At 37.5% G+C, this 24,509-nt stretch overlaps 1 protein-coding gene across 1 annotated transcript in view; it reads right to left on the reverse strand.

Moving 5' to 3' along the window:
- Positions 1-24,509, reverse strand: part of camk2a (calcium/calmodulin-dependent protein kinase II alpha) — a gene marked incomplete at its 5' end in the record, with an annotated part of 125,446 nt that overhangs the window by 58,407 nt on the left and 42,530 nt on the right. Inside the window, 4 exons of the mRNA XM_079835240.1 lie at positions 1,863-1,935; positions 2,917-2,982; positions 5,587-5,641; positions 18,789-18,848. Coding sequence (XP_079691366.1) covers positions 1,863-1,935; positions 2,917-2,982; positions 5,587-5,641; positions 18,789-18,848 — 254 coding nt within the window. The remainder of the gene's footprint in view (positions 1-1,862; positions 1,936-2,916; positions 2,983-5,586; positions 5,642-18,788; positions 18,849-24,509) is intronic.

Below are 24,509 nucleotides of genomic sequence, written 5' to 3' on the forward strand. Positions count from 1 at the left end.
GCCGAAGCTGTTACGTCTCTGAACAGTGACATTGGTTGATACAGTATATTATCACCTACACACTGATAGAACATCTGAGAGCCTTCAGATTAGAGCTGCACGATTAATCGTTAAAAGATTGCGATCATTCAAACACACATGCAATCTTATTTCTAAACTTGATGAGTAAAGTTTGTAAACAAACTTTGAAGTTGGCTTGAAAAAGCATAGACCAGAAAGTTTGAAAAAGTTAATTTAAAGATTTAAGTTTGAAGGTTTAAAGTTTAAAGGTTTGACGTTTAAAGTAGTTAAAAACATTAAGTTTGACAGTTTTGAAGTCAATACAGATGATTTACCATAGTTTACCATGATTCTAGCATGATTTACCTGTTACGATTTGCCTGTTAAACCCTTGACAAGTATGATTACAGTTATAATAAATGTTTAGGAATGAAACAGCTTCACAACCACACAGTATCATTATTTCTGTGCTAAAAATAGTTATATTATAACAGAAGTACTGGGATTCAAGTTTATAGTTCGGATATAAACACTGATGTCTACAGTAGTGATCAAAACAGAGCAAATCAACTTTTGAAAGTGCTTATAATAAAGATTCAATTTCATTACAAGTGACTGTTAAAAAACGTATTTGTCATTGAATCATTCACTCAAGAGATTCGTTCAAATATGCTGATTCATCCAGTAATGAAACAAGTGAAATCTTTATGAGTGAGTCATTGAATCATTCATTCAAGAGATTTGTTCAAAAACACTGATTCATCCAGTAATGAATCAAGTGAAGTCTTTATGAGTGAGTCATTGAATCATTCATTCAAGAGACTCGTTAAAAAATGCTGATTCATACAGTGATGAAACAAGTGAAGTCTTTATGAGTGAGTCATTAAATCATTCATTCAAGAGATTTGTTCAAAAATGCTGATTCATACAGTGATGAAACAAGTGAATTCTTTATGAGTGAGTCATTAAATCATTCATTCAAGAGATTTGTTCAAAAACACTGATTCATCCAGTAATGAATCAAGTGAAGTCTTTATGAGTGAGTCATTGAATCATTCATTCAAGAGACTCGTTCAAAAATGCTAATTCATCCAGTAATGAATCAAGTGAAGTGTTTATGAGTGAGTCATTGAATCATTCATTCAAGAGATTTGTTCAAAATCACTGATTCATCCAGTGATGAATCAAGTGAAGTGTTTATGAGTGAGTCATTGAATCATTCACTCAAGAGATTTGTTAAAAAACGCTGATTCATCCAGTAATGAAACAAGTGAAATCTTTATGAGTGAGTCATTGAATCATTAGTTCAAGAGATTTGTTTAAAAACACTGATTTGTCCAGTAATGAAACAAGTGAAGTGTACATAAGTGAGTCATTGAATCATTCACTCAAGAGACTCGTTCAAAAATGCTGATTCATCCAGTAATGAAACAAGTGAAGTCTTTATGAGTGAGTCATTGTATTATTTATTCAACCTGATTAAAAAAAATAGTTATATTAATTATATATTTTTAAGTAGACAGCAGCAATTACTAGTAAAAGTTTTGTTTAATCGTCTGTTCATAATCGTGGGAGAATCGTGATCTTTATTTGAAAAAAAAAAAAAGGATTCTCAATTTATCCAGAACCGTGCAACTCTAGATGGAGACGTTTTTAGATAGAAGACAAAAATATATATAACAATAATAATAAATAGTGCACTTCTGTATTTGCTGCATGCATTTGAAGTGTGGTTAAATAGTCTTCCATAATTTTTGAATGCTATGTTTGTGATTCAATTATAATTGACAGTGTGTTTTGAGGCCTGCATTGGGGTGGGGGTGTTGTCTAATGACAGACGTGTAAGCTCAATCATAAATTACCTTTAAGTCTCTGTGCACGACACCCATCTGATGGCAATGAAGGACCGCCTCCAAAATCTGCTGTATGCAGTGGCTTCAGGAAACAAAAAAAAAGAAGAAAAAATTAAAAGAAAAAAGAGGGAGAAAACTTTTAGTCAAATACAGTGGAATATATTGGCCACACTGGACTTTGTGAGTTATCTGGACTATTTAAAGGGTTAGTTCACCCAAAAATGAAAATTCTGTCATTAATGACTTCCCCTCATGTTGTTCGACACCCGTCAGACCTCCGTTCATCTTCAGACACAAATGAAGATATTTTAGTGTAAATCTGATGCTCTGAAAGGCCTCCATTGGAACACTTTACACTCTCAAGACCCTTAAAAGGCACTAAAGACGTCGTTACAAAGTCCATCTCACTACAGTGGCTCTACAATAACTTTATGAATCGGCGAGAATAGTTTTTGTGCGCAAAAAAACCCTAAATAACGACTTACATAGTGATGACGATTTCAAAACACGGCCTCATGAAGCTTCGAAGCGTTATGAATCAGTGAGTCGAATCAGCAGTTTGAATCGCCAAATTTCAGCAGTTTGGCGGTTTGACACGCGATCCGAATCATCATTCGACTCACTGATTCATAACGCTTCGAAGCTTCATGAGGCCGTGTTTTGAAATCGTCATCACTATATAAGTCGTTATTTAGGGTTTTTTTGCGCACAAAAACTATTGTCGTCGATTCATAAAGTTATTGTAGAACCACTGTAGTGAGATGGACTTTGTAACGACGTCTTTAGTGTCTTTTAAGGGTCTTGAGAGTGTAAAGTGCATTGTGCCAATGGAGGCCTTTCAGAGCATCAGATTTACACTAAAATATCTTCATTTGTGTCTGAAGATGAACGGAGGTCTGACGGGTGTCGAACGACATGAGGGGAAGTAATTAATGACAGAATTTTCATTTTTGGGTGAACTAACCCTTTAACTTAGTGTGCTTTTATGTATCTGCATATTTTACATTATTTGTGTAATGCTTTTATACATAGTCCGTTTGTGTTATGCTGGTAGCCCACCCACCTGGCATCTGCTTCGCTGTAATATTCCCTGGCAACAATGTCTTCAAACAGCTCTCCACCCGTTACTCTGAACCAAACGACAAGAATCAGCAAGGAATGCCACTAGTTAGAGGATCATTAGACTTGAGACAGGAGATAATGGGGGTTTCTGTACTGCACTTCTGACCCTGTGAACTTTTCATTTTGTCTACTAACAATTTCCAGCAGCCTGGGTGTGTTCTCCGAGGAAGAAGAGAACAATTGTGAGAGTACAAAAATAAAATAAATCATATAGCTGCATTCAGAAATGATGGGGCCAAGCACACCAATGGATAAAAATGTGATTGCATATATACATCTGGTACTGATTTTAGGCAAAGTAGCATAAAAAAAAAAAAAAAAAAAAAAAAAATGCTTTTAACTTGAGATGATTAGGTGGCACTGTTAATGCATTGCACAACAATCAAAAATCTTTTCATAACTCGGGATGGTCTCAAAATGACGTGAGCCAATTTTTTTGACCAAAAAAATAATTCTTTGATTAAAATTTAAAATGGAGAACATGCAAAATGGCAGACCATAGCAGATTTAGTACTCGGCATAATAGGCCACTTTTAATAGTGATTATAAGCATTTTTAAACATTGCTATATTTTGGCAACTAGGTGGTGCTGTCACATGTACTGACCAGGCCATGCCCTGAAACAGTTCAAAGTGGGAGTCCTCCTGGGAAAACTAGGTTTCTGATGGAAGAGGTGTTAGTGAGGCCAGCAGGGGGCGCTCACCCTGTGGTCTGTGTGGGACATCCCAGTATAGTGATGGGGACACTTTACTGTATCAAGCACCGTCCTTCGGATGAGACCGAGGTCCTGACTCTCTGTGGTCATTAAAAATCCCAGGATGTCCTAAAAGTAGGGGGTGTAACCCCGGCATCCTGGCCAAATTTGCCCATTGGCCTCTGTCCATCATGGCCTCCTAATAATCCCACTATCCTGATTGGCTTCATCACTCTGTCTCCTCTCCACCAATCAGATGGTGTGTGGTGGGCGTTCTGGCGCAATATGGCTGGCGTCGCATCATCCAGGTGCTGCTGCACATCGGTGGTGGTTGAGGAGATTCCCCCCTTCTATTATTATTATTAAATGAAGTGCAGTTTCCTAACCATATGGACACACTACCAATCAATCGACTTGATATGGCCCAGGGAATCTAAAGAAACCAGTCTCATGATTTTAGGTCAAACTATACTGTTTGTGTATTGAAAGTAAACATTCAATGTTGCCTTGACTCAATAACTTCCAAAATATCTATGCTAGTGTCTTTTGTGTAGTAAGTCTATGGATCTTTGGGGCGTTTTGAATGTTTTAGAAAAAACTAAATTCCAGTGAGTGAGACAAGAACAACATGGAGATCTGTGCAGAGTTTGGCGTCTCTAGCTTAACAACTTAAAGTCAGAAATGTATGTGTGAGAAGAAGTCGAGTAAAATTATTAATACGACATAAGTATGTTGACTTTGTCAAACCAATGTGGTAAAACATTACCAAAGCAGTTGCAATGTGATCTTAATATAATATAATAAGTATATATCTTAATATACTTGGGTAACACTTTATTTTAATGTGTCCTTATTACTTTTTACATGTATTTACTATTGTGTTAATGTATAATTACAAGCAACAAGTACCAATGTGTAATTAAAAGTAAATGTAAAAAGGACATATTAAAATAAAGTGCCTCCAAAAGCTGACATTTATTAGTTCTAATCAAAATCACTGTCAAATTTTCGCAGCCAGTAATTCAGTTTGTGAATGACTGATCATAATGAAATTTGGCAGATCCATAGAGGCTGTATAAATGAAATGGTGTACCAAATCTGGGGAGAATCGGCCATGAGATAGCGCTGTAAGACTAATTCAAGTCAACTCTGTAGCCGTAGAGCTAGAATAAAAATTCCACGAGTTGTGCACATCCTTTTCAAATCTTTCTGCCACTTTTACTTATTCTAACTTGTCAGACGCCATTTGCCTGATGCACACAATATTTTAGTATGCTCCTCAAGAGGCTCCTGACAAAAAGCTAGCAAAAAAATAAATAATAATAATTTAATTGATTAGCAGATATGATTAAAATACCTGAAGTCTAAGAAACACCCGTATGCTTTTCAACATCTGGCAATTTTAAGACAATGGTTTTATGAAGGTGTCATACAGTAAGTGCTGTAATTATTTCAATATGAATAAAGATATCTATTGTATCCACCCTACACTATGGCAAAATCATAAAGTCATTAGATTTTCCCACATAAACCCTGACATTAGCATAGGCAAGTAAAAGTATTTAGCCACTTCGGTCACACTTTAGTTCAGGGCCCAATTCTCACTATTAACTACGACTTTTGCCTCAATAAACTCCTTATTACTGCTTATTAATAGGTGTTAAGTTTAGATTAAGGGATGTAGAATATAGTCATGCAGAATAAGGCATTAATATGTGCTTTATAAGAACTAATAAACAGCCAATATCCTATAAGCAACTAGTTAATAATGAGAATTGGACCCTAAACTAAAGTGTTACCGCCATTTCTGAAAACAAATCATGCATTTACCCACTAGGACCTTGTTTGGGCCGGTTAATAGTTTGTACAAAATGATAAGAGGCTTTTTATCTGGTATGGTCGGTCAGAGAAACTTACAAGTCGAAGATGAGGTAATGGTGGCCTTCCTCTGAGATGCTGTCATGAAGCCGCACTGGTGAAGGATTGACGGTTGTGGTTTGCATGGAAAAGAGAAAAAGAGATAACATGATCACAAAGCCATTTTTGTTTCTGGTTTTCTTCCAGATATAGTTTTTAGGATTGTTCTTTTTAAGTTATGTTACACAACACTGTATGCAGTTGTTTAATGCTTATGCGGTTAATAAATAGTTACAATTGAATATTCAGCAATCAGGAATATATATTGGAAACTGCATTTTACATGCTTTCTCTAAATATAGCAACTACACACATTCAAGTAGTGTATTGTAAAAAATAAAATTTACAGTAAAATACTGGCAGCAGGGTTGCCAGCCAGTTATTATAATTTTTACAGTAGCGGTTCTGTAATTTAATTGACAGAATTTTACTATATTTACTGAAATCAAAGAATACAGTAAAATTCTGTAAATTAAATTACAGAACCACTACTGTAAAAAAATACAGTAACTGGCTGGCAACCCTGCTGCCAGTATTTTACTGTAAAATGTACAGGTAATTTTTAACAGTGATAGATTTGTTCTACCAACATTTGTGCCATGTTTAGAGTGATTTGAAGACATTCACCTCTATTTGGATTATTTGTATTATTAGGGAAGGCATACACTGTTCATTTTAGGTGTTGTAGGGACTAAAACTGTGGGAATTGTTGATTCTCCCTCTTCTGGCTGAATTTATGGCTCTATAACTTGGCCTGGATTGTGTTTGCTTGATATGTGAACTGTTAGTGTGTCCTTTGCTGCCTTCTTGGCCAGTTCACTCTTGTAAAAAGGGTTTTATCTTGTTTGACTGCGTTTTTAGTGCAATTGCCACCTCAACTGGAGATACACTCATGATACTCCATTCATTTTCCACACTGTTTGTCTAGACCAGGGGTAGGCAAGTTCGGTCCTAGAGAGCCGCTGTCCTGCAGAGTTTGACTCCAACCCTGAAAAACCCTCACCTGTCTGTAGCTTTAGTAATCCTGAAGACACTGATGGGCTTGTTCAGGTGTGTTTGATTAGGGTTGGAGCTAAACTCTGCAGGACAGTGGCTCTTTAGGACTGAACTTGCCTACCCCTGGTCTAGGGGATGCTGGAGCTTACCCCAGCGCCTCAGGCAAGGAAATCTCACAGAAATATAGACAATTTAGTGTCTCCAATTGACCTGTTCTGCATGAACACAGAACACCAACACAGAGAGGACATGCAAACTCCACTCAGAAAGGCCGCCTGACTCAGCCTGGACTCGACCGGGGACTTTCATGCTACGAAGCAACAGCCCTACACACCCTGTCTCCACCCTGTTTGTGTTAAAGGCACAGTATGTAAGTTTGGCCACTGGGGTGGGACCCTTGAGGGTACATTTTTGTACCTCTAAGTCAGGGGTCGGCAAGTTCGGTCCTAGAGAGCTGATGTCCTGCAGAGTTTAGCTCCAACCCTACTAAGCCACTATAGTAAAAAACTCATGACTCCCAGCATGCATTGCAGCATTAAGTACGTCACCATTGTTGAGATTCATATGCTGATTCTTGATATCTGTGTGCGTCTAGACCTTTCCCCCCTAGGGGGGAAAGGTCTGATCTGTGGCAAGAAAGTATTGTTGGTGAATATTATGAATTATTAGTTTTAGTCAGTGATGTGTTTAGTCAAAAAATTTTCTTAACTGAAATTTTTGTTAGTGGCTTCTATTGATTTGAACAGATTGTGTGTTTTGTTAACACTGTAACAAAAACCACAAACTCGCATAAAAAGCCAAGAGTCAAACTGGGCAACTAAATGAAACACTGATCTCCATAATGGTGAGTTATACATATTTTCAATAAAACCAACATCTAAACCTCTGTTAATTCTCAATAAGAGCATCTATAGACGTCTTTCAGGGTTGGAGCCAAACTCTGCATGACAGCGACTCTCTAGGACTGAACTTGCCTGCCAATGGTTTAATGGACCAATTGTGTACCTTGGAACAAAATTGTACCTCCACTGTACCTTATTTTCTGAGAGTGTAGGTGTAGCTTGATGGCGCTGTAAATGAGTGTAGAATCATGGGAGTTGTAGTTTTCACCTCCACAACCGATGGAAAGCAATCCGACTGGACATGTTCATTTGTGATCTAATGTATCAATGTTTTATTAATGTTACTGTGGTATGAAGGAGGGTAGGGCTGAGAGCCTGGGACGTTTTACATTGCTTTTTTATTACGCTTAAATACCGCAGTCGGCCACTTCCGCTCCATTCGCTTTGTTGTTTATGTTTATTTTACGATTAAAATCATGTTTGACGTCCGCCTCCTTCCCTGAACTTGAACTTTGTAACAGATACATTTCATAACTTAAAATCACATTATTTTATTTGATTCTAATGAAACAGTCGCAAGTGCTGAATTAACGTTCATACAGGTCACTTCATTTGTTCTTTCCCTCAGGTCATTTTGACCTGAAACTCTCTTTTTTTTTCTTCAAATTGAGTGTTCATCGGAGTGGTCCAACACCTCAGGACTTTTGTCGCACTTGAACCAAGAATACGTTTATGAGGTTGAAATTTTAAAAAGGAACAAATCATTCACTGGCGGGTCAATTCGACCCCCTTAGCAATGAATGTATGCTTCAGTAGGCCTATATACATAGAAAACCGAAAAAAATGCTAAAAGATTTTATAATGTCTACATGCATATCATGTTATCTTATTATTTTTCCACAAGAAGTCACACCCAAATTGACTCAATGTGGGATATTTTGAGCTGATTTGAGCTGGTTATGACATTTATAATTGAGTTATTTTGAATTTAAGTTGAAAGAATGTGCTTAAATTATTTATTGATAAAATCTAGAAATATTATAAAATGAAATTATATAAGCTTTCTTATATACAACAACAACAAAAAAAAAAGGCATAATTTAGGATTTCTGGTCATTTTGACCCACGAGGGAAAGATTTTATACAGTATGCGAGGAGAGGAGTTAACTATGTATTCTTAGGCCAAGGTGTCATTTAAACATGTATACTACTATGCATTATTGTGCAACTTTTTAAATAGGTTGTTGTGGCTGTTGTGTCTATTTATTAGAATTTGGGTGTTTGTGTGTTTCTATTGTCTGTAACTGTTTGGTGTTGTGTGAGCTACTGGATGTTTGAATTTCCCTGAAGGTATGAGTAAAGTATTCAACATCATCATCATCAGGATGAAGGTTAAAATTGTGGGTTTTACTTGGTCAAAACAATCATAGTAAAATACATTTGAAAAAAGTTGTTATAACGTGACGGTGCGTTCACTCAGTGGCTGGATGAGGCGCTTGTTGCGTATTGCAGTACTAGATCGATATTAGAATATATTAATAAAAGCTGGATGATTTTGCTAAATGGCATGCAATTCATTTTAAAACATATTGTGTGGTGTAGAATGAAGACTTGAGGATGGCATTGACACAATGACACAGGCCGTTACACCGGATAAAGTGGCTGATTTCTCTGGATTTAAACATTGTTGGAAACATTTGGGATAATGTAATTACACAAGTCAACAAAATATATAGCATTGCTCTAGTGGTTTTTGGATTTCTTACATATTGTGCCTTTAGTATGTGTTCGCCCACCCTTGCAAATGCAAATTAAAAGTTTGATAGTGTTGTTTTTGCAATCTTTTTATTAGGATTTCAAGCAAAAAGTTAAACCCAGCCTGATCTGCCGGCGATTTGATTTCGGCCTGCAGCTCAGTCTGGAAACCTGTACATTCATTTCTACTGCTTCTGTCACACTTTTGCGGGAACCAATCACAGACGGGCTTATCCACCTGGCGCGCTATTGGCGGGTTAAACACGATGGTGGATAGAGAAGCGATGGGTCGTTGCCCGTTGATCACGCCTCTTGTGGTCTGATTGGTTGAAGGACTATCCAATTGCGTACAGAATCATTTAATGTATGCTCGTTTATCACGCCTCTTGTGCAGTAGAAAATACACTCCCCAACCAGCGTTCAATCTTAAATTCAGTTTGGTCTGGTGATAGCCAGACAAGCAAAAAGTCACTTGCATGTACATTTACAAAGCCATTTATGCTGTTTGATCAAGGAAAATGTAATTTGATGTGTATCTTTTTTGAGGTAAGTCCGATGAAATCTTTTTTTTAAATTAAATCGTGTAAAGCAACAAAATGGCCGCCAGCAGCCAATCAAATTTCCGGAGCCAGTAATTCAGTTTGTGAATAACTGATCATTATGAAATTTGGCAGATCCATAGAGGCTGTATAAATTAGACGGTGTACCAAATCTGGTGAGAATCGGCCATGAGATAGCGCTGTAAGACTAATTCAAGTCAACTCTAGCCGTAGAGCTAGAATAAAAATTCCATGCTGAAAAAAATCCCATGCTGTCACCTTGTCATAAACCTTATGCCTGATGCACACAATATTTTAGTATGCATCTCAAGAGGCTCCTGGCAAAAAGCTAGCAAAACATTTGAATTGATTAGCAGATATGGGCCAAAACAAGTGTGAGGGACAGTATTTTTTAAGAATCGAGGAGACATGAAGGTCCATAGCAATAGCACCCCATATACATACTGTACATTGATCCGAAGATATCCCTCTATACCATTTTCAGTGTCATGTAGTCTAGAGTTCACTCTATTCACTCAGTTCAGCAAATAGTCAGTATTACCATGGCAACTGCCTAGCCATGCCTTAGCAACCATTCAGAGCACCCTAGCAACCGCATTATAACATGCCCTAGCCATGTTTCGGCAACAGAACTCTTCTGAAAATGTACCGAAACACATACACAGTTGTTTCATGCTCATTAAAAGGGAACAATATGAGGTAACACTGTGGCAGTGAGTTCTGAAGCACTACTCTGTATAAACGTTTCCATCTCATGATAATCTTCTTTTATATTGTTTTGCCTATGTATGAATTCAAACTCTTTTGAATGAATGCTGTAGTTATCCAAGATAACATTTATGTTTATATGTAACTGTCATTGGTGGCTGTACAAAGTGCACGGCGCAGGAGTATATCACACAAACACTCTTTAATCCAAAAATTCAACAGATCACAGGAAAACAAGAAAACAACCAATCAATGAGACCAGACCGGACCGGATTAATTATTGAGTTAATTAATGAACAACAGGTGAACTGAACAAACTGACACACATTTGGAAGCTAACAAACATAAGAAAAACATAATCCTGACAATAACATGTCTGGTATCTATGAGCTGCAATTTTTATTTCCTGTATGTTAATTTACATTATATTTTGTTTACTCATATACATATTACATGTTATTATTATAAGAAGTTTTTTTCTGTTAACACCCAATCCAATTTCATATCCTCCTGGGACTTTTTTCCTTTGTAGTGGACATTATATTTGAGTGAATTTCTCTGCCAGCATACACTATATTGCCAAAAGTTTTGGGACGCCTGCCTTTACATGTACATGAACTTTAATGCCATCCCATTCTTAATCCGTAGGGTTTAATATGGAGTCGGCCCACCCTTTGCAGCTCTAACAGCTTCAGCTCTTCTGGGAAGGCTTTTTTCAATTTAGCACTCTTATGGAAATATGATAATATTTAGTAATTTACTAATTGACTAATATTCAAATTGTTTGTCATAAATCAACATCTCAGGAAAATGTCATGGGCTTTCTTATCAAAATCTGACTTTCTGTAACAGAACAAGGCATTGATTTAATAGAGAACTCCAGGACTAACAGACACAAGTGAAATTATATAGCAGATAGATTTTGTTGTGAGAATGTTGCCAAATACTACTCCCATTATTACACTTCTTTTTTATTACAAGCTACCCCACGAACACATTAATATGCTAATTAGATCCAGTGAATGTCTACATCGTATTGAATGGGAAAACCCTTTTATGGCCATTTTACTCACATATTGCATAAAGTAAAATGGTAAATCAATTCATGCCACTATATCTGAACATAGTTGAGAATCATCTTTATACAATTTTTTTTTTTTAAATCCTGAGACCTAAAAATTGATTGGTGAATGAAAAAAAAAACAATTTTTTTTTGCCTATACATGCCATTTCATGTCTTTTTATTTTTTAAACTACTGACTCCTGGTGTCCACTACAGAGGACATAGCATAAATGAATAAAATATATTTTTTCAAAAATGTTTTTTTTCATTTGTTTCTCATGCTCTAAACTAGAGCTGAACATTAATCGGAATTAAACCGCACGCGATTTGGCAAAGGCTTCCAGGAAATCCCTGTGGGCATCATACTACCGCTGTAGCTGAATAAACAGAAGATTTATTGAAATTATTTGATTGATTAAAGGAACACGCCACTATTTTTGAAAATAGGCTAATTTTCCGTCTACCCTAGAGTTAACCAGTTGAGTTTGACCGTTTTTGAATCCATTCAGCCGATCTCCGGGTCTGGCAGTAGCACTTTTAGCATAGCTTAGCATAGATAATTGAATCTGATTAGACCGTTAGCATCTCGCTCGAATGACCAAAGAGTTTTGATATTTTTCATATTTAAAAGCTATGAACTATACTCTCATTCATAATACGCATAATAACCATGAGTGCAGCGGCGCAATGACATTACACAGTGCCTGAAAATAGACAAACTTCCGTCAACATAACCAATGTGACAACCTAATCTTCAGTGTATTCAGGAGGGTTCAGGATCTGCACTAAAGTAAATATCTTCTTAATTGTCTCTCACACATGTCTCCATGGTTACCAGGCATGCTCCCTGTGCAAGCAGGTTGTCATGTTGGTTATGTTGACTGAATTTAGCCTATTTTCAGGCGCTGTGTAATATCGTTGCTTAGCGGCACTCATGGGACGGCTCTTGATTATTACGCAGGAATGAGAGTATAGTTCCTAGCCATATCGGCCTAGAATAAGGCTGTGTTCACACTGCAGGGCTTAATGCTCAATTCCGATTTTTTGAAAAAATTAGATTTTTTTGCAAGGCCGTTCACATTTCCAATTAAATGCGACCGTTTGTGATCTCCTGTGTGAACGTGAAATGACCCAGAAGTGACCCGCATGTGCAGAAGAGTACTCAACGGTCAACGACGTCACTTGTTGTTTACGGAAGTAGCCAAATATGGGTGTCAGCATTGGAGTTCGTTTAGCTTTATTAAAGTTATTTTCGCAACGGAGCCAGCACCATTACAACCTTCTCATGTTAAGAAGAAAATTAAAAAAGAGGAGGAGAGCAAAGTTTTTGGCCATGGCGTTTTGTGGAGCAGTGGTAGCAACGTCGGCACAGAGAAACGTGTGTGTGCGGAGTCGCAGCCAGGAGTGGTGGGATACTGATGTGAGTGGCTTTACTGATACCGAATTCGTCAGTAACTTCAGAATGACCAGATCCACCTTCAATTATGTTTGCGAGCGCCTTCAACTAACTTTGTCACGGGAAGAGACACGTCTGCGGTGGCCCATAACAGTGCAGAAACGCGTTGGAGTTGGAGTGTATTGGCTAGCAACAGGTGCGTACTTCTTCTTTTATTGGCGGTTAGCAACTATTTCTTGTGCATTACCGCCACCACTGGACTGGAGTAAGGAACGGGAGTTACAATGATGACGTTTGTCGCGTATCAACGACGGTCGGATACATGTGACCTGGCAGTTCAGACTGAAGACGCATTTCTAAAGATCGGATATGTATCGGATTTGGACCACATACCCAAGTGGCCTGGGTCGCATTTGAAAAGATCGGATCTGTGTCGTTCAGACTGTCATGAAAAGATCAGATACAGGTCGCATAAGGGCAAAAAAAATCGGAATTGGGTCGTTTCAGCCTGCAGTGTGAACGCAGCCTAAAACAACTTTTCATTTTCCATCAGTCTTAGTACACGATGTAACTACAGAAGAGTCAAGTTTTAAATAGGAAAAATATCGAAACTCTTTGGTCATTTTTTGAGCGAGATGCTAACGGTCTAATCAGATTCAACGATCTATGCTAAGCTATGCTAAAAGTGCAACCACCAGACCCGGAGATCGGCTGAATGGATTTGAAAACGGTCAAACTCAACTGTTTTATTTGGAAAATGAGCCTATTTTCAAAAAAAGTAGCGTGTTCCTTTAATAAACACACGACTACGACAGTATATGGTTTATCTGAATTCTTTGGGTATTTTCATGATAGTAAAGTATATGTATACCTCAATGCTAATCGACATAGCCTTTATCACTTATATGAAGTGAGTTTGGAGTAAAAACGTGTAATTAATTGTTGTCTTTTAAAGGACAAGAGGCTCATAAATGCTTCTCATGTTTGGAAAGATGCTTTCCTCAAACTCGCAGTGCTTTCAGATGGAGCAGCATTTACTACTGATCACAGAGCCGTGCTTCACCGACAAGCTGTGCATAAAAAAATAAAATAATTACAGCCAAATCGGTTTAATTGCGGTTTGATTTCGGGTTAATTGCGAATAATCCTGCAGCCCTACTCTAAACAATGTAATGACATGTAAAATACTAAATTCAAACTACTTTTATTCTGGTTCTCAGGAGGATATGCACCCTGATTAAAGACTAAAGCCGAAATGTTTCCACCGAAATTAGCCGAAACAATTGGTCCCAATAACTCTTTTCCCCCAGACCTGCTGCTGTCTATGTTTCCATCGCGGTCTAAAGTACCGTGAAGATTAGTCCGGTGACGTAGGACTGCACTCGACTTTCCTGAACCTCGTCGTCGGTCCATCGGGCGTATTTTTTAAAACCCATTGACGTTTCGAATAGCAAACGACTCTTACTGCACGCACCGCAACAGACTTTTAGGTTGAAATAAAATGCTGCGTGAGCTCAACTAATCAGCATGTTCAGCGCCCAAGTCCTATCCCCGAAAGTTCCTGAACTTACTAAAAGTACTACCTCGCGAGCAGGGCCATTTTGAGGGGGAAATCTTTACCCTGAACTTTATTTAAACCCCGGTTCCTGCGGTCGAAACACACAGAGTACCACCCCAAAGCCCCTAGTTCCTGGGGAAAGTTCCTGCAGTGGAAACGCGGCTAAAGGAGTAAACTTTCCCTCTGAAATACTCCTTAAGGTATACAGCAACACATTTCTATCTGGATATTTTAGATCGGTCGTGGGCCCTTTGTCTCACCTGGTTACTGTTGACGGCAACATTTCAGAGAAAGGTACATTTACATTTATGCATTTGGCAGACGCTTTTATACAAAGCAACTTACAGTGCACTTATTACAGGGACAATCCCCCTGGAGCAACATGGAGTAAAATTCCTTGCTCAAGGACACACTGGTGGTGGCAACTGCTGGGATTGAACCAGCAACCTTCCTTCTGTGTATAAATTCAGTGGTTTAACCCAGGGGTTTTCAAACCAGGGGTCCTCCAGTAGGTTCTAAGATTTCTAAAATTTCAGAGAATAAAAACCAGGGCTTAAAAACGGAAAAAAATATCAATCGGTTCAGTCCGAGCAGAATCGATATTATAGCGTTTCCGTGTTTGCGTTCCTCAATAAACATTACTGTTCCGAAAACGGTTTGATTTGAAAAAATACCGGTTAATAACGTTATTTTAATTTAGCCTATACTTTAAACAAATATGTATAAATAGACTTATTTTCACTCAATAATAATATAACGCATGGTAATTAAAATTGAATATTTATTTCACAACATTTTTAAAACCACAACAGAAATACATGCATTAATTACAAGGCATAAACAGTGGACCTGTTTAAATGGAGCGTTAGACAATCGAAAGTGGCTCTTATGCCTAATTCTTTTCAGAAGAGTGATAACATTCTTTGTACATAACTTTTTTTCAACACGACTTGCTTTAAATATCGCATGAATAAAGAATAAATAAACTGGATAACCATTGCTCTTTTAATGCACCGTCAACTGGTAATTTCAAAGCAAACACTGCATCACATAATCAAATTCAGTCAGCTAATAAAGCTTGATCATTTAATGCAATCTAACATACCATTTAATATGAAGCATCTACCGTCTATATAGAAAACACTGACCTGTCCGGCAATCTGAAAGACTATAGGAAAAATGTTGATAGATATGCTATAGCCTACTTGGATAGGCTTAAACGGAATCCATAAACTAGCCTAAATCAGACTATTTGAGCTTAAAGTCCGAACTGCTTATTTAAACATTCGAAAAGAATGTCGTCCAATACCTGCGCTTCATTGATGACCTCAGTGGGGAAAGAAATGTACTTGAGGCATGTAAATGCGCGCTCATACTGACTTGAGTTACCGGTAGATTCATAGATGACATTTCACTCTTGATCCGTCAACGTCACATGCTGTAGCTACTCTATTCATGATTGGTCACTGCCAAATTAAAATATTAAAGAGAACGATAAAATAACGTTATTAACCGGTTAATGGTCATTTCAAATTAACGTTTCTGTTCAGAACGATTCAAATTGATTTTAATTTCGTTTTCGTTTTTGTTCCTCTTAATTTCGTTCATTTCCGGTTTTCGTTTTCGTTCCTTGAACCGGTTCAGAGCCCTGATAAAAACACAAACCAAAAATGGATAAAGTCTACCGAACATTCTAACGGTTTCAGTTCTAAATGTTTCTCTCCTTTCTTGCCGTATACATACTTTCCAGAATTGTATATTGTAACACAGTTCATAGTTATGGGAAGAAGGAGGTGTGAATCGGTGAATGTTTAAAAGTCGTCGCTCCTCCTTTTATGCTCCCGTCACTCCTCTGTGAGAGATCCAAGACTGGTGTAACCATAGATAGACATAATAAAGGCTAGATGTCTCGTCCGCGCTGCTGGCCAATGGAGGTCAAAGTCCGCACCTGGCGGCCATCTTGTCACAGGCAGCTCGCTCATTCGTAATATTGTGTTTTAATGGTGAGTGTACTTTATAAATAACCATAACTTGCTAAATTTTCTACCGATTTTCAAACTGTTTGGTTTGTTATAAACATCAGAGATGTAGTTATGACACTGCACACTTATGAATAATTATTCATAATTTGTTCAAGCATCCAGAATTATAGCCAAGTTAATAACGTTTGTAAGAAACCAAACCATTTTTAAATCCGTCAAGATTTCAGCGAGATAAGGGTATTTGTGTTCAGATCACTCGCCTTACATAAGGAGCCACAGAGCCCTGCCTGTGACAAGATGGCCGCCGGTGATGACGTTAGAGACTCCGCCGTAAGACATCGAGTCTTTATTATGTAGATCTATGGGTGTAACGCGCAGCTGGCGCTCATCATCCAATCACTCACCGGCCTCGCGTCGCTCTCTCACGGCTCTCGCTCGCCCTGCTCGTCACATATATGTTTGCTTTGTATCTTTAGTGAGTTTTTCCTCACTATAGTCCCCTTTATCTCGCTCACTGGGGTTGTAAGGCAGTATGTGAGCTGCTTACATACATTTATAGTATGTAAGCTGCTTATACAAATTATTTTTAATTGAAAATGTTCTGCTTCAGGTTTATACATCCAACATATATAGCCAATTTAAGCTTGGAAATGATATGTTGTATTTATATTGTCACACTTACTATTTATCTAACCGTTTGAATGTTTTTTCCATAGATAAAAAGATAGATATGGATTTTAGGAAGGGGGTCCCTCATAAAAGGTTAATCATATTTGGGGGTCCTTGGCATCATAAAGTTTGAAAACCCCTGGTTTAACCCACTAGACCACCATCTCCAGTGACCACCTACTGGCTCACTCAACTCCCGAAGATGATATCCATGCATTTTAAAAGATCACTGGTGAAAAATACATTGGGAGAAGGAAGAATAAGAAATTTTCACATGAACATTGGGATGCTGAGCTAGAAGTCTTCAAAGGACCCCTAAGTTTGTGGCAGGCTGCGGCTTTGCCTTTCCATTCACCATCAATCTGGTTCTCTCTCATCAACACAACTTCAGCAAAGATGAACTGGATCCTCAACGAATTGCATCAGGACTGTCTTTCAAACAGGCAAAATGTGCACGTATTAGACTCTGTCTTATTAATTGATGCATTAAGTATCCCCTTTTCACAAAGATGCGTTAGAACTGAAACTGCTGTCTCCTTCAATACTGCCATAACTTCACTCTTTTGATTGTTCATTCTGCTTCAGCTTGAACCCTCGCGTCCCTAATCATGCACAGCTCCAGTACAGTGTGTGCTCTTTGAAACGGTTAGATCTGTATTAGCACATTATCGTCTATAGCCAAGAGACTAATGTCCTATAGACATCCTCTGTTAGACATCACAAATCAGTTGCTCGATCCAAATGCTTTAATTGATCAGAATTAATTATACAGATTTCCCCTTTGGTCTACAAAATGTAGCTAGTTATTATTATTCTCCCCCTACCTCCGCATTACAGATGATAAAAAGCTGTCTCGGATCCTCTAGCGTAATTAAAAACTCAGATTTGCACTGTTGTTGATGCTACTACACCACATTACTTAACTTTATTGTCCTTGAAGGCAATTATTTATGGACAGCAGTATACAGACACACACTAAATAAACACATTTTATAATAAGTCATTTGAAAATATGATTGCATCAGGTATAAAGGAATTCTTATATCAATTTGATTTGCAAAAAGGGAGTTTAAATATCCGACCTGAGGGAAGCAGGTTCATAAATTTGTGTGATTGTCCTTAAGTTGGTCCCCACTATCTTGCTGCATATTTTAATTATACTACTCAACTTACTCATATTCTTCACATCAAGATACCATACCACGCCATACCAACAAATAATGGAAAAACTTAAGACAGATTCAATAAAACAAGGTGAAAAACATTTTCATCAAAGAAACATCCATATTAAAAGTTCAAAGTTTCCTCAGACAATAAATAGTCAATTTACATGTTTTTTTTTGTACTTCTCCAAGAGAATTTCTCAGATTGTCTCCAAAACATATAAAGCTATTAAAACGTTTTGATAGGCCTACCAAACATGCATCAATAATTATGGTGAGCACACCAATCAGAATGTGAAGCTATATTTGGCACGGCTTTGACATATTGAAACTTGGTCATACCCAGAGAGTACCTGAAAAATGGCTTATAACGTCTAAAAAGCTTGGCCTAAAATAATGAGGTTAGTCTTAGAATCCTTAAGATTGCCTGGTTCATTAACGGCAGTTACACTGGCTTCATATTACAACAAGATTATGTTACAATCTCATTTGGATAGCTTGATAACTTACCAATATTGGAGTGCTTCAGCAGTCTGCAGATCCTAGCCTCCCTGTCCAGCTTCTGGTGATCTGAAATATATATACAAAGAGATTTTTCACATTTATTAAAAGAAAAGCATGACTCATTCTAGTTTTCAACATTCAAAGTGCAAAGTATAGCTTTTTTTTTTTTTTACCATGCTGTAAAAATAGTAAGACCCATGAAAATGAAGTGCATGAAAGTTATCATTTAGATTAAAGAACATGCCACACTTCTTATAAAACTCTATAAAGTGGTCCGTTTTGGACATAAGCATTGAAGTACAGTACATCTGTAAGGTTGAACTCAAGGTAGAGCAGGACCCAAATGCAGTATTCATTTTTCATTTAATGATAACAAAAGAACATGCAATAAATAAAAAGCAACCAGAACTGAGCACACCGCCAATGCATCCATGTAAGGACTTGACTTGGATTTTCCCCACCTCCTACTTGAAAATAATGCGTGGAACGCTGTTTGAACTGTGAATTTGGGGCAGATCGATCAACCCAGACCTTAGCGAGTCCTGCCATTTGATGCCACTTCCAAGATGGCGGCCTCTTTAACATCCTAAGAGCCAGATTTACTAAACGGGGCAAATTGGGTGAGCCAATGGGTGAGCGTCTGGATTAACCCTTAATCGTCCCTCAGGGTTTACGTTTGAGTCCCTTGGGTTCAGATAGACCCCAAACATTTACAGAGCGATTGCATAAGGAAATATACATTTTTTACATGGAAAACTATATATAATTTTTTTTATTTACTTCTCAACTATACATTTATGCTGTGTTTTTGTGGGTATTTGGTAGTTTTTTTACCTATTTACTGCACAAATACTTAACTATGTCATAAATTGGCTCATTAAAAATGATTTCTTAATGAAAAAATCACTTGAATGATGATCTTAAATAAATATAAATAGTTTTTGGACATTGCTCTGTGTGTTAGGGATAGAATACCGCCGTCTGTAGGTTTGTGGAAAAACTTTAGGAATTATAGTTAAAGAGAGCGAGTGCAATGACCACATTATCCACTAGAGGTCCATAGGGTTATGCAAAAGTTAAGCTGCCTTTCATCTTTCTTTTATTTGCCCTTTTCCCTCTCTTTCTCATGATTGTTCCATGTTGCATTTGTGCTCTAGTATTTGTCCTTCATTTATGTATGGAATTTTTTCAGATTTATGCCAGGTTTGTTGATTTTATTTGCCAATTTCAATGAAAATACTCTCTGTTGCAGTCACACACATGTGTGAGTTTGTGTGTGTGTGTGTGTGTGTGTGTGTGTGAGTTTGTGTGTGTGTGCGTGTGTGTGTATGAGATAGAAAATTTGTTCTACTTTGTGTTTATGCTCTAGGACTAGACCTTGATATAAATGTAGAAATTTTCAGATTTATACTGGATTTAGTAAAAAAAATTTGACGAAAAAAGTAAAAAAAAAAAAAAAAAGTTTTTTTTTTACACTTTCCCATTCATTTTCATTCAATGTGGGGTTAATCTGACCCCGAGGGACTTAAACGGTAAAAAATGTTGTACACACCTTTAGAACAACCAAATCAAGCCCAGATTTTGTGTGCATGTTTAGATAGATTATTTAGGAAAAGTCACAGAGTCTCATGGCCCTGAGATGAAGGGAACACTTTTTAAAAATGGAGGAAAAGTCCAGTGGGGTCAGCTGGAGCCCAAGGGACGATTAAGGGTTAAGACATGCTTTTTTTGGGTGGTAAATAATGGCACAAACACCAGTAAATTGGCGAGCGCAAACCTTAGTAAATCACCTTGGTTGATTTTCCCTATGTACAAAATGTAAAATAAGTCTCTGATGTCCCCAGAGTGTGTATGTGAAGTTTTAGCTCAAAATACCCCACAGATAATTTTTCTTAGCATGTTAAAATTGTCACTTTTTGAGGGTGAGCAAAAACGTGCCGTTTTTGTGTGTGTCCCTTTAAATGCAAATGAGCTGCTGCTCACTGGGCGGAGCTTCAAGAACTCCAGTTAGCAGCTCAGAGTCAGACAATGATGGAGAGACTCAAGAAGAACAACTGACATGACAACATGTAGAATGAGACAAGATGTTTCTGAATGGTTAGTTGATGAATTTTATGTAGCTGATGTGGAGTTATAACTATCTTCAAGTCATTGATTAGCATATTCTGTCATGATAATCTCACCCCTTTGTTGTGTGTTCATGGGGGCGGGTTTATGTAATTTATATTTAACTTTGCAGATGTTGTGTATGCTCAAACAGTAACATTACACACTAACTACAGTTAAAAAAGTGAAATTATAATCAACCACTCGTTTAAATACTCTCCCCCCATAAAAACTGCGTCTGAAAGGGAAACTCCTACAAATGCATATGCAATAAGATCAGCCACAAAAATAACCCTGCATGCCTTTTCAGCGCTAGTTTATAACTGCGTGTCTTTAGTCAATCCTGACAGTAGTTTGAGGGTTTGCGCTGGAGCTTTTAGTAAATCTAGCCCTAAGACTTTAAGTTGATATAATGATACCTTAATTTTTACTTTTCATCCGCTTTCCTATAACTTCACACAAAAAAACACACAAAAGGCTCTTATTGTGTTATTATTGTCTTATTGCCGACATCATGTGATCAACATGTGAACGTGACGTGTGATTGAGAAGTGGGACATTTCAAGTATTTAGGAAATTCCTATTTCGACCTCATCTTGAACGCAGCATTAAATACACGGTCTAATCAGGGTAACAAAACACAGGTGCGAACAATCAGGGAATCACGAAGGGTAACAGGAACAGAACAACATTACAAACTAAAAGTCAATTTACAAAGCAAGAGCACATGGACAAGGAACAAAGCCAAAAAAGCTTCAACATAAAAGTCAAAACTCATGTTAATTATAATTATGCCTAGATGAAAAAGCCACCTGACCCCATTCAGAAGTTGATTTAAAGCCACTTCCAAGCTTTACACAGTGTGCAAAATGTGTGCTATCCAACACTTACTCAAGGACATCTAAACATCTCAATCCTTTCACGCAGCACGGCTTTCTACATTAGCAGCAACTTTCAGTACTCACTGACTTTTAAATCACAATAATGGCGTATTTTAGGGACGGGTATATGTAAGGCTGCGTGTCCACCAAGGCGTTTTTTCCTGTGGCTAGCGTTTTTTTCCAATTGTTTGCGTTTTTTAAAACGGCAGGAGTGTAACGTCTATTTCACGCTGAGCGCTCGGGTGTTTTTTTATTGGTCCACGAGAGTTGAACAATGTTCAACTTTGAGTAAAAAGCAGCGCTCATCACTAGCTATGTTTCCATCCAAAGTAGCGAATATAATTTATGCGCAAAAATGCAATATCGCATAAAACATTTGCGAATAAAGCACCGTCCAGTGAGTCGAAGAGAACATAATCGTCACTTCCTGATAAACTACCGCTAAAAAATCACTAAGAAACATAGGAGAAGCCACCATATACAATCATTTTCGTATATGATAAATTATTTGCATCTCAGAGAAATTTGTGCGTCTCAATAAACGTGTTGACATGCTTTCAGAGGCAGATGTGCTGTTTGGAAATGCAGTCATGTGAACGAAAACAAAAACCGGAAACGAACGAAATTTTAAGAGGAACAAAAACGAAATCAAAATCAATTTGAATCGTTCTGAACAGAAACGTTAATTTGAAATGGCCATTAACCGGTTAATAACGTTATTTCATCGTTCTTTTAATATTTTAATTTGGCAGTGACCAATCATGAATAGAGTAGCTACAGCATGTGACGTTGACGGATCAAGCGTGAGTGAAATGTCATCTATGAATCTACCGGTAACGCAAGTCAGTAAAGAGCGCGCATTTACACGCCTCAAGTACATTTCTTTCCCCGCTGAGGTCATCAATGAAAGCGCAGGTATTGGACGACATTCTTTCGTATGTTTAAATAAGCAGTACGGACTTTAAGCTCAAATAGTCTGATTTAGGCTAGTTTGTGGATTCCGTTTAAGCCTATCCAAGTAGGTTAATAGCATCTATCAAACATTTTTCCTATAGTCTTTCAGATTGCCAATACAGGACAGGTCAGTGTTTTCTATATAGACGGTTGATGCTTCATATTAAATGGTATGTTAGATTGCATTAAATGATCAAGCTTTATTAGCTGACTGAATTTGATTATGTGATGCAGTGTTTGCTTTGAAATTACCAGTTGACGGTGCATTAAAAGAGCAATGGTTATCCAGTTTATTTATTCTTTATTCATGCAATTTTTAAAACAAGTCGTGTTGAAAAAAAGTTATGTACAAAGAATGTTATCACTCTTCTGAAAAGAATTAGGCATAAGAGCCACTTTCGATTGTCTAACGCTCCATTAAAACAGGTCCACTGTTTATGCTTTGTAATTAATGCATGTATTTCTGTTGTGGTTTTAAAAATGTTATGAAATAAATATTCAAGTTTAATTACCATGCGTATTATTATTATTATTGAGTGAAAAATAAGTCTATTTATACATATTTGTATAGGCTAAATTAAAATAACGTTATTAACCGGTATTTTTTCAAATCAAACCGTTTTTGGAACAGTAATGTTTAATGTGGAACGCAAAAACGGAAACGCTATAATATCGATTCTGCTCGGAGTGAACCGATTGATATTTTTTTCCGTTTTTAAGCCCTGGTTCTAAGAGGGAAATATACCGAGCATTTTTGACAACAGACTTTTGAAAGACAAGTTTTGCAAACAAGATTTTCCCGCTGGTTAGTAGGCTACAGTTATGCTGTTACATCGCGAAAGTCGCATGATTTTCTTTTTGCGCATCAAGGAATTTATTCGGTAAATGCATTTTCATCGTAGTTTATGCCCATGTTTTCGTATCGGATAGAAAATGTATCCGAATCAAACGAGCGCATACGTTTTTAAGCGCAATTTTTAGAGTTCATGCGCATCTTGGCGTTTCCATTCAGCATTTTTTAATGCGATTTTTAGAAAAAATAGGTGAATGAGCATAAAAATAGGTGGATGGAAACATAGCTACTGTCACTTTTTACCCAGCCATCCAATCACAGTGGAGGAGAGGCGGGACAAATACAACACTGACCAATCACCACATTCTGCTTGTACAACGCCAACGGATGACAACAACAAGCATAACAACAACATTTTTAAAACAAGAGCCAGAGCAAAACGATTTTGTACAGAAACGACTATCTGTGAAATTAGACGCTAATAACACTTCCGCGGATATTCTGTATCATGCAAGCAAAGCGTCTCAAAACGCTCTCATGTGGCCACAGGTAGGCATTTTCAGCTGGCTTTGGTGGACACGTGGCCTAAATGACAACAACAATACAAATACTTCAAACAATACATAAGACACAGGGCCGTTTCTAGACCAGGGGTGTCCAATCCTGCTCCTGGAGGGCCACTGTCCTGCAGAGTTTAGCTCCAACCCCAATTAAACACACGTCTTATTAGGCATACACTCTAAAAAATGCTGGGTTAAAAATAACCCAAGTTCGGTTGAAAATGGACTAACCCAGCGATTAGGTTGTTTTAACCCAGCGGTTGGGTTAAATGTTTTCTTAAAACAACCCAATTGCTGGGTTAGTCCATTTTCAACCCAACTTGGGTTGTTTTTTACCCAGCATTTTTTAGAGTGTACCCAATGTAAAATAACTCAAGAGATAACAGTGGATCCCCATGAAATCATATATACTTTTGAAAGGTACTAGTCAGAT

This window comes from Gobio gobio, assembly GCF_949357685.1.
Source record: "Gobio gobio genome assembly, chromosome: 14".
Taxonomy (NCBI): Eukaryota; Metazoa; Chordata; class Actinopteri; order Cypriniformes; family Gobionidae; genus Gobio; species Gobio gobio.